The sequence below is a fragment of the Haliotis rufescens genome, unplaced genomic scaffold, assembly GCF_023055435.1.
Source record: "Haliotis rufescens isolate VD_foot unplaced genomic scaffold, xgHalRufe1.0.p SCAF_8, whole genome shotgun sequence".
Classification (NCBI taxonomy): Eukaryota; Metazoa; Mollusca; class Gastropoda; order Lepetellida; family Haliotidae; genus Haliotis; species Haliotis rufescens.
The window spans coordinates 9,182,643-9,196,780 of NW_025964372.1; the positions used below are offsets into that span (position 1 = coordinate 9,182,643).

The 14,138-nt window shown below is 41.4% G+C and overlaps 1 protein-coding gene across 2 annotated transcripts; it reads right to left on the bottom strand.

Annotated features, from left to right (window-relative positions):
• Window positions 1–5,109: 5,109 nt before the first annotated feature.
• LOC124120201 (endo-1,4-beta-xylanase 1-like) lies at window positions 5,110–13,337 on the bottom strand. Of its 2 annotated transcripts, none has more exons than XM_048389654.1 (13): window positions 13,079–13,337; window positions 12,062–12,210; window positions 11,150–11,236; window positions 10,603–10,762; window positions 10,119–10,167; window positions 9,506–9,664; window positions 8,761–8,816; window positions 8,231–8,368; window positions 6,582–6,753; window positions 6,338–6,481; window positions 5,914–6,129; window positions 5,515–5,725; window positions 5,110–5,202 (listed from the first exon to the last, which is right to left on the bottom strand). In XM_048389654.1, the coding sequence occupies exons 1-13, from the start codon at window positions 13,276–13,278 to the stop codon at window positions 5,165–5,167; spliced, it is 1,779 nt and encodes a 592-aa protein (XP_048245611.1). In that variant the 5' UTR covers window positions 13,279–13,337; the 3' UTR covers window positions 5,110–5,164. The 2 variants fall into 2 exon arrangements, with proteins under 2 accessions (XP_048245611.1, XP_046338920.2); XM_046482964.2 differs by having other exon boundaries at window positions 6,338–6,445; window positions 13,079–13,336.
• Between the last annotated feature and the right edge of the window lie 801 nt (window positions 13,338–14,138).

The following is a 14,138-nucleotide window of genomic DNA, read 5'->3' on the forward strand; positions in this document are numbered from 1 at the left end:
CAGCAGTCAGCAGTCATTTGTGGCAAAAGTTATCTCCCGTTTTCATAAAAGACAAACCAAGGTATAGGATGAGGATTGTAGAGTAGAGTAAAATGGCGTTTAGGTTTCATCAAAATATACATTCGTACGTTTTATCTGTTGTTTTTTGTGATTGTTAATACCCGAACGTAGATATTTGCATCTACAAACTTAGTCTCTAGAGTACGACTGAAGGATATGTATTCGCCTCTACAAACTGTAGGTAGATCCCTTGTGAATTATTTTTTTTCAGTTTACCCACGATTTGTCGACTTGTCATTAAATACCAATAATGTCACTGACAAGGAATGTATGTACATTGTGCGAGTTACAGATACATGTTTGTGCGCATTGATATCGTTTAACCCCGGGGTGATAAAACCTCGATGAGTCTGTCTCCTATCACATATAAGTGCGGAGAGTGTTAGCAACAAACCCAATTCATTTTCATCACACTCGTACTCACTCACACATGCTCACTCTCACTCTCTCACTCTCACTCACTCACACATGCTCACTCTCACTCTCTCACTCACACTCACTCACACATGCTCACTCTCACTCACTCACTCTCACTCACTCACACATGCTCACTCTCACTCTCTCACTCACACATGCTCACTCTCACTCTCACAGACGCTCACGCTCACTCTCACTCTCACTCACTCTAAATCACTCTCACTCACACCTGCTCACTCTCACTCTCACTCACTCACATTCACTCACACATGCTCACTCTCACTCACTCATACATGCTCACTCTCACGCTCACACTCACTCACATTCGCTCACACATGCTCACTCTCGCTCTCACACTCTCACTCACTCATATTCACTCACACATGCTCACTCTCACTCTCACTCTCACATTCACTCACACATGCTCACTCTCACTCTCACTCTCACACTCTCACTCTCACTCTCACTCTCACATTCACTCACACATGCTCACTCTCACTCTCACTCTCACTCTCACTCTCACACTCTCACTCTCACTCTCACTCGAAATCTCTCACACTCTCACTCTCACTCTCACTCTCACATTCACTCACACATGCTCACTCTTACATCACTAAGCAGTGATCACCGTTAATTGTCTAATGTTTCGCTAAGGTATAGCCTTGGTTAGGCTACTTGCTTTGTTTTGAATATCTGATTACCGCCGTGTAATATGTCCTGTATTAAAACTTCTGCCATGCCATTTTCAAATGTTCATTTCCATTGATCTGACAAGTGGAATCACATCAACGTCAACATGAGTGAGATGGATGGGAATGAAGTGGCGCGATCTTCATGACGTGAACCTAGTCACGTAAGCTGGATAATGCAATGGCTGCATATATGATAGATGTAAGCAGCTATAAGATAGGCAGGTTATGACAGTGTACTTTCATAACTACGGGCATCAGTTCAAGAAAGGCTGCAAAAGAGTCTCACACTCTCACTCACTCAAAAAAAGGCTGCAAAAGATTTTGTACTCATCTACCAAGCGAGAAAAGCCAAGCCATCCTCTCTCAACGACTACTGACCTGTACCCATCATATCAATTTTACTTTCATGTTTGAAGTGCACTGTAATGCAGTTGTTACTGCTGGGCGTCAGGGCAAGCTTGACCGATTCAGATTGCTTACAGGTCCAAGCATGCACCAATACGCAGAATATATGACCGTTTAGAAATGCACGTGTGCTGTCAGTAGATTTATCATCTGCTTTTGATAAAACTCAGCCACATATAATGATTCAAAATCCTTAGGATACGTCTCTAAATGTATTTTAAATGGACTATAAGTTTCATCCGAAAAGGAACTCAGGTAGTTACTGTTGATGGTTGCCCTTCCCTAAACCAAAAGGACCCGTACATCTATTTTTCCCACCACCAACTTCTTAAGTATTAGTTTTAAAAGTCCGTTGAATATGGCCACTATTTCAGTCACTTTTCTCCTTAAGTTGCTTTTCAGTTTTCTATTGGCTGATTACCATGTCACATCTTAAGTTATTAGCCCTTAAATCGTGTGTCTGTTAAATATGGCCACTATGTTGAAGACGTCATACACTTTTTTCATAAATTGCTTTACAATTTTGTATTGCTGAATTACACCTTCTAAATGCGAAGTGCTATCGGCATTGTATACTCAGTCCTGTCTTGTTGCTTTTCGTGTTAATCTGTATTTGTGTCTGCATTTATGTTTTCCGTAAACATAAGCCTTTCTGCAATGTAAACCAAATCAGACAATACAATCTCATCTAATGGCTCTTGCAAATCTACGATTTATTCAAGTTAAAACCACAAGTAGGCAATGTATGGTACTTTGCGTGCAATAGCACTTGTATTCCTGGGCTAATTTGCATGCTGTCATAAAATATATCAATATATCCGTCTGTCTGTGTGTACATCCCCCAAGAACCGAAAACATTGCTGAGTTTTACCACGCCGTTTATTGCCGTACGCCATTGGCTGTATTTATAGTTCAGTGACTGATGGCCTTGACACTGTAGATACACATGTTCCTACAACACAAGATCGGATAGTGTGTCCTTATATAGGCTACAGGGAACATGTATATTCAATCCCAAATACATATGAAATGGAACAACAATATATAATTCATATTCATAATAATATTCATTCAATCATATTTTTAAATCGGTTTCCTGTTTCAATATCTAATTTACATATTGCGATATCATGCTTCAGACCTGTCCCTGTTGGTCTAAAGAAATATTTCAAACTCTCCGGTTGGCCTTATTTCCTAATCTCCTTGTTGCTGCCTATCTCGCAGAAGCCACAGATAGTAATAACTTCGTTTATAATTGAAGTTAGTTATTGATTATTACCTTTAAAGATAATAAATTATGTTAAAAATTATATTATGCAGTGATATTCAAGCAATTTGCCAAATTACACAATTTAATTAAGACTATTCCTCTTCCACTAAATTTTTCCATTATAAAAGAAAAATATTTCAAAGCATCTGTCAATGAGCCTTTTAGATGATTGAAAATGTAATGTAGAAAGTATGAATTTTTATAAAACGGTAGTGTTTAAACAAACCCTACTTCATTGATTTTGTGACACATGTTCGTCTGTTTATATGATGTTCTATAAAACAGAGAAATATACTATTTCAGTACCGATGTTTAGGTCTGAAGAGTATGATTGTTTGTCATCAAAACACTTCGTCCTGTGACCCATTTCGAAGTCATGTCAAATACCAGATGTATTCTAATAATGAGTTGTTTGCACTACTCGCGCACTCGTAGAATTCACCACATCGTACAGTACATGCACGTTTCCATTGTGCTGACACATCGTGTTGTATACTGCTCTTGAAAAGCGTTAAGCCCGACCCTTTTACTCACTCACTCACTCATTCACGTCATGACAGCAGGGAATAAACTTTTCTCTGTCTCTACGCAATTCACTTTGAACAATACGTATTAATCGTGAGGGGGATTCCAAATCTAGCCGACGTTAAATTATCGCTTTGCGCTATGCCAGTACAATGTCAGAACAAATTATGTTTCTTATGGCACCAGGCTAGAGACTCCGCTGGAATAAACTCCACTGTTATATATGGTATTTCTGTGGGGGTCATTGTCGACATTAGCGTCATTCACGTCATGACCTTGACCCGTTAGGTTACAGATAATCGCTTGGGGATCGCAATCCGCTGAGGCCATACATGTCCTAGAAAAGATAACCAATGTTCTTAAGTTCGGTACATGGATGTAGTGCCAAAACTCATGCCAAATAAGGAGATAAGCATGAGGGAAAATATTGATCATTTGAACTGGTCAACATTATTCTTCACTTATATATAATGCCAGAGGATTGATATCCTTGGATAATGACATTTATGTTGCAATTACGAAATTTATACATTGCATGTGTACCGTTCTTTGCATGTAACACTCAGTTTACAAAATAAGGAATATCTAAGTGTACAGAATTTAAACATGTATGTCATAGGCATATAGCCAGCATATTGTAATGTTTTTCTCATGTTACTGTAATCAACATTATCACAAAAACAAATCTTGCACAGAAAAAATGTCATAACTGCATCTCTCCACTGTGCCAATATCGATACATCGGACATTTCTTAAAATATTTGTGACTCTAAATATCCTGTATGAAGATTTCTGATTTGACGCCATGGCGTGTTTGTGTCTTGACTACATTGAAGACATAACAATGAGGGTTTCTGAGCCTTACATAGAAGACCACACCTAAAGTATTAAAACTATACATTTTTCGACATAACCCCTTTTTTCAAATTGTACCAACGATGTTGGAGGGCGTTTATCACAGTTTCGTAGAATCATTTCTCTTGGATTTCCAAACAGTTCTCCACAACTGCTGTGTCGTCAATCGATTCGAAAACGGTTCCAACTAGAGCTTTCTTTATGAATTATATCTGAAGGAGCCAGATCAGGAGCATCAGGTGGGTGCTGAAGGAATCCAAAGGCTCGACACTCGCGGATTGTAGCAATGACAATAACTGACATGAGCATTAGAGCATTGTATTGATGGAAGAGCACACCTTTTCTCAGATTAAGAATCTTAGTCTTAGTTGTATCCCGTAATAACCTCAAAAGTGCAGCATTACCTCAAAAGTGCAACATAATCTGCACTGCATATTGTCTAACCTTATGATGACACCCCTGGACATCCTTACACATGGAGGTCACAGCCGTTCCAGCAGAGGGGATAGTCTTTGCCCTCTTTGGTGGTGGTGATGGCAAATGTTTCCACTGTTTGGAAGTGGTGAACTCAGGTTTAATCTATAGTTATAAATCGTCTCACGAACCTTCAATATCAGCTTCAAACATCTATATTATTACAGGACATGTTGTACCTGGTGCGTCTTTTATCAAATGTTAGAAGCGTTGGAAGTCGACGAGGTGATCATCGATCTTCCATCCCAGGAGTAAGAAAGTCCCATTAATTGTATGCGGTTAACCAACCAGAAGGTTCAGTACAACCCTGGCCTGCTTTCTTTGCTACTGAATAACAAAGATAGTACATCCAAGATATGCATCCTAGTCGCCCGGCAGGCTCTTTACCCACGCAACACACAAGACAATACGGTATGTAACATGGTGTATTCAATGTGTATAAATACATGACAGAAGCTTCAACGTGTTATCCAACAAGAATGTGCGACACTTGCATGGTGTTTCCTGCAATGGAAAACAGAAGATGAAACAGACACCGTTCAAATGATAACAAGCATGACCGCCACGTCTAACGTTTTACATGTTTATCAAGGATTGAAAGATTTAGTGTTCGTAGACGAACATGTATGACAGGAGTTTCCTTATAGTGAGTGAATGTCATGACGCAGTCGGCTATGTTACACTACAGTAGCCCGTAAACCAGTGCGAATCAAACCGATTGATGGTTCATAGTACCGTATATTAGATCGGCTAAGAGATATGTGAACATACCAATGCCCGAGGACGGATAAGAGGTGTGAGTAATAAAAGCAGTACCTGATCCACTGACTGTAACGTTAAGGTCCGCCCCTTTACTTGTCAATGTAAACTTTTCCTCCTTTAGTGTGTGACCAGCCTTTGTGACTCTTAGGGTGTACTGGCCCCTGAAACCTCGGAGTGAGGCGTGCCCAGATGCTATAGGCGTAGTTATATTGGTCCTCCAGTCTCGCTTGAACAGTTGCTGATATCTCCGACCAGCAGCATTAGGCTAAGTACAGGATATGCATTAAAACATAATTAGCTTTCTCAAGATCTCTAAAAAGTCTCAAAGGGTTATGAACAATCCCAACCTGGAATTCTGTAATTGTAATTAAATATAAACGTTTGATTTAATTCATTTTATGGAAACCATTTCTCTAAAATTTACTGACAGAATACTTAGCATATTTCTCTTACTTTAACATCGCTTCCAGTAAACAAAGCTCGGATGGGTGCATGCATATTTCCGTCCCAGAATCCCCAGAATATAATTCCCTCCACTTCTGGTGTGCTGAAGAAGAGTGTGAGCAGGTCCTCCAGATAGTCCGCCCTGCTGTTGTCATCACGTACATCCAGGTCAAACTCCGTGATCCACAGGGGCAGTCCGGTTGCCACCATCTGGTCCAGGCGGTACTGACATCATATGCACAGGGTTATGATACACATGCTGTGATGACTATTGGCGGTGGGAGCGGTAGGAGCGGTAACACGCATGACATGAACCAATATATTTCAATTAAATTATATCATTATCCAAGTATACCATGAACATGCAAATTAGTAATGTTTAGTCATGATTTGTTGTCTGATTTCAAAGTGGGTAGTATTTGTTACCGTATACCTTGACGACAGACACATCTATAGAAGAGTGCATGTGCGCTTGTATTCCGAGGCCATAGAGGGGGACATCGGGTCTCGCCTTGAACATCATCGCCTGGTTGTAGTAATCCTGGAGCATTATCAGAGCACCATGTTGTCCAGTGTCCTCGCCAGAGTTACAAGTAAGAAGTGAAGTAAGTATCTTATCATAATAACCACATGACAAACATCCATGTACAGGTAACTAGCTCCTAGAGATGTCTTACCTGTGTAGAGTATCTGTCCTTCACCACGCCGTAGTCGTTCAGAAACAGTTTCACTGTGGGGTCTACCTTATGTACCTCCTTGAACATCCACATGGTGATGTTCACGTCGCCTGTGCCGGACTCGAAGAAATTACCGTGGATGTTTTCGTTGTTCACGTCCCAGTGCTCAACTCTGTTCAGATCAAACACATGTCACGTAGAGCTTTATAATAAGTGCCTTGGTAACTTCGTGGCATATAGGGAACTGATACATGATGCAACTGTGGAACACACGAACCGCCTGTATTAACCCTAGTCGGATCGGGGAAGTAGTAGACACACATAAACAACACAAAAGCCTAAATGCAATCATGCAACTACAGTCAGCATTATTTCTCACATAAGATGTTCGCATAGTTGCCGCCTCCGTGGTCTAGATGATAGATAGTCATGTAAGCGGAAGTTCGTTGGTTTGGTCCCATGGGCGCGTCACACTGCAATACTTCAAAAGATGGTAAGTTATGATACTCTCCATAGCGTTAAGAACGAAGGGTATAAAACAAGGACTGGTCGGTCAATATTTTACGTCTGAGGGAAGGATCCATGTTAAACTGTGGATGGCATAATTCAGCGATTTAGCACTTTAAAACCAGCATGTATCCAGACTAGTACCAGCAACAACACACACACGCACGCACGCACGCACGCACGCATGCATGCATGCATGCAGGTCGTCGCTATATAAGTGGAATTATCTTGAACACGCCGTGAACCCACATTTCACCTCCCCCACCTCATACTGTACCCATGTTGCCAGCATTCAAGATTTGAAATGTTTAATCCTGTTGTCTGATCTATGTATTTCTGACCATGACTGTGTTGATAACCGCAGTATGTATTTGAAAGCACTTCTTTCACAAACCAGATCGGTAGCTAATTTCAAATATTGATTTCGCTTTATGAAAGCCTGAACATACGGTGTAGTACAATATTTTGTGCAAGTTTGACATAATGTTTCATACAGAAAACCCGGGAAACAACGCCTTAAAGAGTTTACTGCGTAACTTAGCACCATCAACACCGCTTTTCATTTAGTTGTGACGTACTGTGACGTCATGTCTACCGCGTCACCATGGTTGGGCAACGTTATCCGTTGACATCATGACGTAATAGTGGTGTGTAGTTCAGACGACTGAACGCTGTAATAGATTCTTCATTTCCCCGTGGAGGACAGTAAGGATACTGCCTGCAGGATTCGGTTTTGAATGACATTTAACGAGTATCGAATTTACGTCGAAATTACATAGTGAGTTCATCTTCAAGTAAGATGGATATTTGGTTTTTAGTAGTGCTGTTTTCATAGATCAAAATATAAATCCCAAAATAAAAGAAGGCACTTGATCATGTCAAACTATATTTTCCAGAGCAAACGGCTTGAACATGGACTTGCGTACCTAAGTCGCTAAATAATACTACTACAAGTGCCTATGCGTCCTATGGACCACCAACTGCAGGAGCCTTCCAATGCCTGTGTGTTGCGATACACTTACAGCTTTCACTTTATATGATGCCTCCTTACATGTGATGTTCCCTACAACATGAGCTTTACCCAATGCATCCACTCACTCATACAACAGCCCGTCTTTGTTCGTGTACCCATCTTTACTTACTTGCCCTTGGTCCTTGGAACAATGCCATTGATTCTTCTTTCCATTTGCTGAATGAGAGCTTGGCCAGTAGTGTTAGCTAACCAAGCGGGCACATTTGATTTTCGGTCCCAGAACAAGTTGTGTGCTCGTATGTTCGTCCTGGATGCATAAGGGCGTATAATTTATCTTTAATTAACAACTGACTTCAATATTTTGTTTGCGGTTATGGAAGTATACACGTACAGCCGGTGTGCACAATGTACGCGGATTATAACTCCATATAAGCCAAAACATGTTCAAGTCAATTCTTCCACATAAGTACGACAATAATAATAACTACACAGAGTGCTTATTGAATCACACACAAAACTGTTGACAACATTGCAACATCGGTGACATCATTCAGCACATGCAACACAAACCCCGCCCAGCCAATCAGGAAACAGTTATCTGTTGATGGACGTGGCCTATAAATGGTGGTTTAAATAATATTGCTTGGAATCAGTGGCATTTTATTTCTAATTGTAATTGCTTCTATAGCATCTCCTTACCCGTGCTTCAGCATCTCATCAACAGCATTCATAGCGGTGGCATAATTCACTTTTCCCTTGTAAAATTAAAAACAAATGTATCATATCAGATGAACAATGCATAGAAACACACACTGAATAATGAATATATTTCATTTCAGTTAATTATTGTGAGTCAGTTGGGTTTGATCCCGCTTTTTTATATATTGCTGCGTGTCGAATTGATGCAGGTCTTTCACGTTTACCGCCCACGAGCACGGACGTGGTGCTCACGAACACAAAGACGAGATGAGAGCGAATCAGGGATTCGTTCCAACGATCACAGGTCCCTGATACGCCTAAAGGAAGCAGCTCTACATAGATGACTAGACCATCCGTGCGCCTTAGTGAGTGAGTGAGTTGGGTTTAACGCCGCTTTTAACAGTATTCCAGTTATATCACGGCGTGTCAGCTTAATGTGGGAGGAAAGCCCGAAGTGATGCAGGTCTCAGACGTTTACCACTTCGCTGAAACCCACGAGCACGGGTATGGTGCTGACAAACCAAGAAACATAATCGAGGCGAACCGGGTTCGAACCCACAATCATAGGTTTCTGGCCTGCCTAAAGGACGCAACTCTGCACAGCGAATCGCGGCGCCTTAGACGACTGGGCCACCCGTGCCCCCACCGTGCGCCTTAAATATGAGGAACTGTTTTTAGAGACACATCTTTCTGGTCCTGTGATGCTTTCAGATTAGATGTGTAACATGCGTGTATAAACCCGTACTTCTGTCCATTCCATCATGCGCCATTTGAGAAAGTTCTCAATCGTTGCCCATTCAAAATTGTCATAAAAGACTTTCTGGTATGTAGTCTCTTGGGGATTAGTCATTGCACTGGCCTTTACCGCAGAGCCAAAGCCAAACTCGTGCTTGTTCTGGATAACCTAACAACAAAAACAAATTCAGTAAACGTATAACAGTTGTTTCGTAGAAATGTGAGTTGAAATGGGTTCAACGTTGCGTGTAGGATTATTGCACTTATATCCCGACTTGCGTCCACGTCTTGTGTAGGTCTGCTTGTACAGGTCGGGACAGATACTCCACTCAAACACAGTATACTGACTCCGAGTCGACCAGTCCTTGTTTCAGCCCCATAATGCCTAGCGCCAGGTGGGGTAACAACAAGTACAAGATGTTAACATCTTTTAGTATAACGCGGCCGGGATCGAACCCCCGACTTTCCGCTGTCCGCCAGATGCTCTACCACTAGACCACGGGGGTGGTCGTTTCGTAGAAAGAAATATATGCCTGTCAACAACGGCTTTACTAGAACTCTATGTCAACTGAGGATATGATATGAAGTATACGCGTGTGACGCTTGGTGCATAATGATCTCACCTCGATGGTGACACCAATAAGATCCTTTGTGGATGAGTGTCCATAGATGCTAAAACAGTTCATAAAAGAAGTTTATAATCACAAAGGCAATTTCAAATATTGCAGCCAATTAAGGATGAAGGAATATTGTAGAATAGCAACTTTGACGTTTCGTTAGAATAACAGAGGTATCAGAAGCCCGTGCTACCATCTTTGAAAATGTGCATAGTATTACTTACATTTATGTAAAACACAACAAACCATACTGCTTTCTTATATAGAGCTACCTTATTGCATATTCGAACGGAAACACAGTGTTGAACGGTAACTCATTATTAAATCTACTCAGCATGCAAATATATATACAGTATATTTTTCCATTGTATTATGGGCCGGTGGCCTGATGTCCCGAATAAATTTGTCTGTCTGTCTGTCTGTCTGTCTGTCTGTTACACAATGTTGTTCAATACATTGTTGAATCAGTGATACAGATTTTTCTCCTTACCTGACGGTAATATCTGCTTTCCTCATCTTATCGATAGTAGCATTAGCCGTGGTTTTCCAGTTGATCGGGAGGGGTGGTATTTCGACCAGACTAGAGGAATCCAAGAGGTAGTTGACACTCGCGTCCTTTGACTGAATGTACAGTCGAGCGGACGTTAAATCTAATCCAGGAATACATACAGTTAAGTACAGTACATGCACGCTCGTCACGTGAATTATCGACAGCAACAATTAAACGATTGACTGCAAACTTCTACTTTACCTCGAAACAAACATTTCCAAGGGTCCAGTGTAAAGTAAACTCCAGAATTCTTGCGTTAATGTTCTACGTGTTTGTGGCCTGTCTATTAAGCCAGTCCCAGTACTTAAATGTCACGCCTGCAGGTGTTGAAAAACCTCGCTACTACAGCCTACACGTCGGAGTTGGAAAGTTTCCCGACTCGGGATGACCAATCGGAATTGGAAATCTTCCCGACTAGGGATTACCAATCGGAGAAGGAAAGTTCCCCAACCAGTGAATACCCGTCCTCTTATTCAGCCCGGCTTACCAGCTGGAGTTGTAAAGTCGCCTCCAATAGCTTGCCAGATGTGCGGCTGCATCACCTTGTTCTCAGACAACGTCAGGTACTTGGAACCTCAAACACACAAATTCAACAACTTCACAGAGTGGACATGTTGTGATGTGTATATAAAGACCTGTAAGCAGCATAAGGAAGCAAAAGGCGGCTGATTGGCGATAGCCAGGAAATGCAGCTTCAGCCATGTGTGACAATGTACCATGTGAGCGAGTGAGTGAGTATGTTTTGTTGCCGCTTATAGCAATAATCCAGCAATATACCCGGCGGGGACACCAGAAATGGGCTTAAAAAATTGTACGCACGTGAGGATCGAACACATGAATGTGTATGACAATGTAACACGTGTATTGTTGACATGCAATGTAACAGGTGTATTGTTGACATGCAATGTACCATGTATGTGTACGTCAATGTTCCAGGTGTATCTATGACACACAATGGACTGGGTGTATCTATGACACACAATGGACTGGGTGTATTTATGACATACAATGGACTGGGTGTATTTATGACATACAATGGACTGGGTGTATTTATGACATACAATGGACTGGGTGTATTTATGACACACAATGGACTGGGTGTATTTTTTACATACAATGGACCAGGTTTATGTATTACATACAATTGACTGGGTGTATTTATGAATAACAACGGACCAGGTGTATTATGACAGACAATGGACCAGGTTTATTTATTACATACAATGGACCAGATGTGTCTCTGACAAACACCAGGTGTACGTATGGTCTGTCGAATAAAAAATAAGAACAATGATAATAATCGCGTGTTAACAACCACATTTGATCTTTATCTGAATGATGATGCAACTGAAGACTTTCCAATGTGGAGACGAAGGGACAATCCAGGACACATTCTTACCGCTGGTCATTTGCAGGAAGACCATCACCTGTGTGTTCGCAGTCAGGTCGTGTGTAGGGACATTTTGTAGTTTTATGTGAGCCTTGAAGTAATAGTTGGTGCCTGGTTTCAAAGTCAGATGGTAGCTCATGCCCGCCCATGTTCCTCTCCTAGAAATGGTAAATCTAACATGGTACCTTTTTCTGACTGCAGCTGTGATCCGATGTCTTTATTCATCACATAAACTCACCTAGTGAGTGTATAGCCAATACCGTGTAGTGCCACATCCACACCCAGTGAGACACTAGGTGCAGAATAGGTGAGCAGAGATGATCGGGGTGTCACCTAGTATGTGTAATCGTGCCCCAACCACGTGTGATTACACGTACCAACCTGCTGATTATTAATAACCAAGGCAATTTTAAAACATATGTTATTACAATTTGAGTGAAACAAATTACGAGACAAACTCTCACCCGAGATATGAAATATATCAACACATATCAAAAGGGTGGGATTCTATTTATCATTAAACATCACTCTCTCTAATCTTTTAGTCTGTAAACAGTTATATTTTTTACGAGAGAGTAGAAAGTACAGCTAACTATCTTCAGTAGCAGAACGATTAGTAATGGCATTTCATTTTTGTCTTCACAGTAACCGGTGACGTCAAAATGGTCTGCAAATCACCATAGTGCAATAATTTGGTTGACTATATCCTTTGATCTCACCAAAGCGATATCTACTGTGGAAGCCAGTGTTGGACGATAGAAAGGTTCACAAAACCATTCTAATGAGGGACCATATTTACTACCTGTGGCGATACACGAGTGTGAGACACACGGACACTAGGACGACTGTGTTTTGAGCAAAGGGTTCATACTGCAGCACTCCGAACCACCCCTGAACCCCAGCTTGGTATCTTGGGAAACGTCTTGGAGATATGGTGGGCTAAACAATGCTATACATTGTTTCTGCTTTTCGGGAATCCCCGAGTTTCAGGTAACTGTTGCAATGTGTTTGCAGTCTATGTCTGACCTGTTGGTGACGCGCACGCTATGGGCACCGGTGTAGCTGTCGTCTGATGCCGTGGCGGAGCAGCCATTTGCGTACCAGGCTCCAGATGACTCACTGAACGTACTGAGCTCAAAGTCGGCGTTCTTCAGCAAGTTGATTTCTCCAAAGGCGAGACCTATTGCCACAGTTAGTAACAACACCAACACCGACCGATGCGACATGCTGACAACAGTTCACCAGCAGACAGTGAAAGCAGTCACCGTATTTACCTTATCTTTCTTATCTAGTACAGGTGTGCCGACTGCATACACAACGATACATATAAAACGGAACATGTAAATACACTCGGTGAAAACACAATATTGAATGTTATGGCCACTCACATGAAACTAGTTTATTTCTAGATGCAAGTGTTTGTGAACTAACATTTGTTCCACTTTGTTGACAGTTGGAATACCATGATTCTCCCTTGACGCATTACTATACCCTGCAATAAAGGCAGAAGTGGTTTTAGATGTATATTTTAATTTATATCATTCAAATAATTAACAGCTGGTATTCGATTGTTCAAAATTGGCAAATATCATTACCGTTGACCCAGATTCCATACGACACACATGAAACAGTAGATTTTCAAGATGAAGATCATCTATTCTCAATATATTTGTATGGTCACCATTAGAGCCCTAAACTGACTGGCATCATCATCCCATCGAAGCAATCAGATCAAGAATTGTGGCCTTGAGAATGTTCACCCACTCTGCCTGCAGTGATTGCCAACTGTCGGAGGTGCTGTGATTGTTGCTGACGTGATTGCAGTCGTTGATCCAGTGCATCCCATAAATGTTAAATTGGGTTTAAATCTGGAGACCTGGAGGGCCATGGCAGGACTTGGATGTTGCGATTCCTGAAAAGACTGTTGTCAGTCTTGCTGTGTGAGGTCGGGTATTGTCTTGTCGGAAAATGATGATCACTTATTGCATAATGGGAAGGACGTGTGGCCAAAGACTCTCATCCGTGTAACGTTGTACCGTTACATTCCCCAGAACTTGCATCAAGTGTGTTCTACCAGTGATATAGA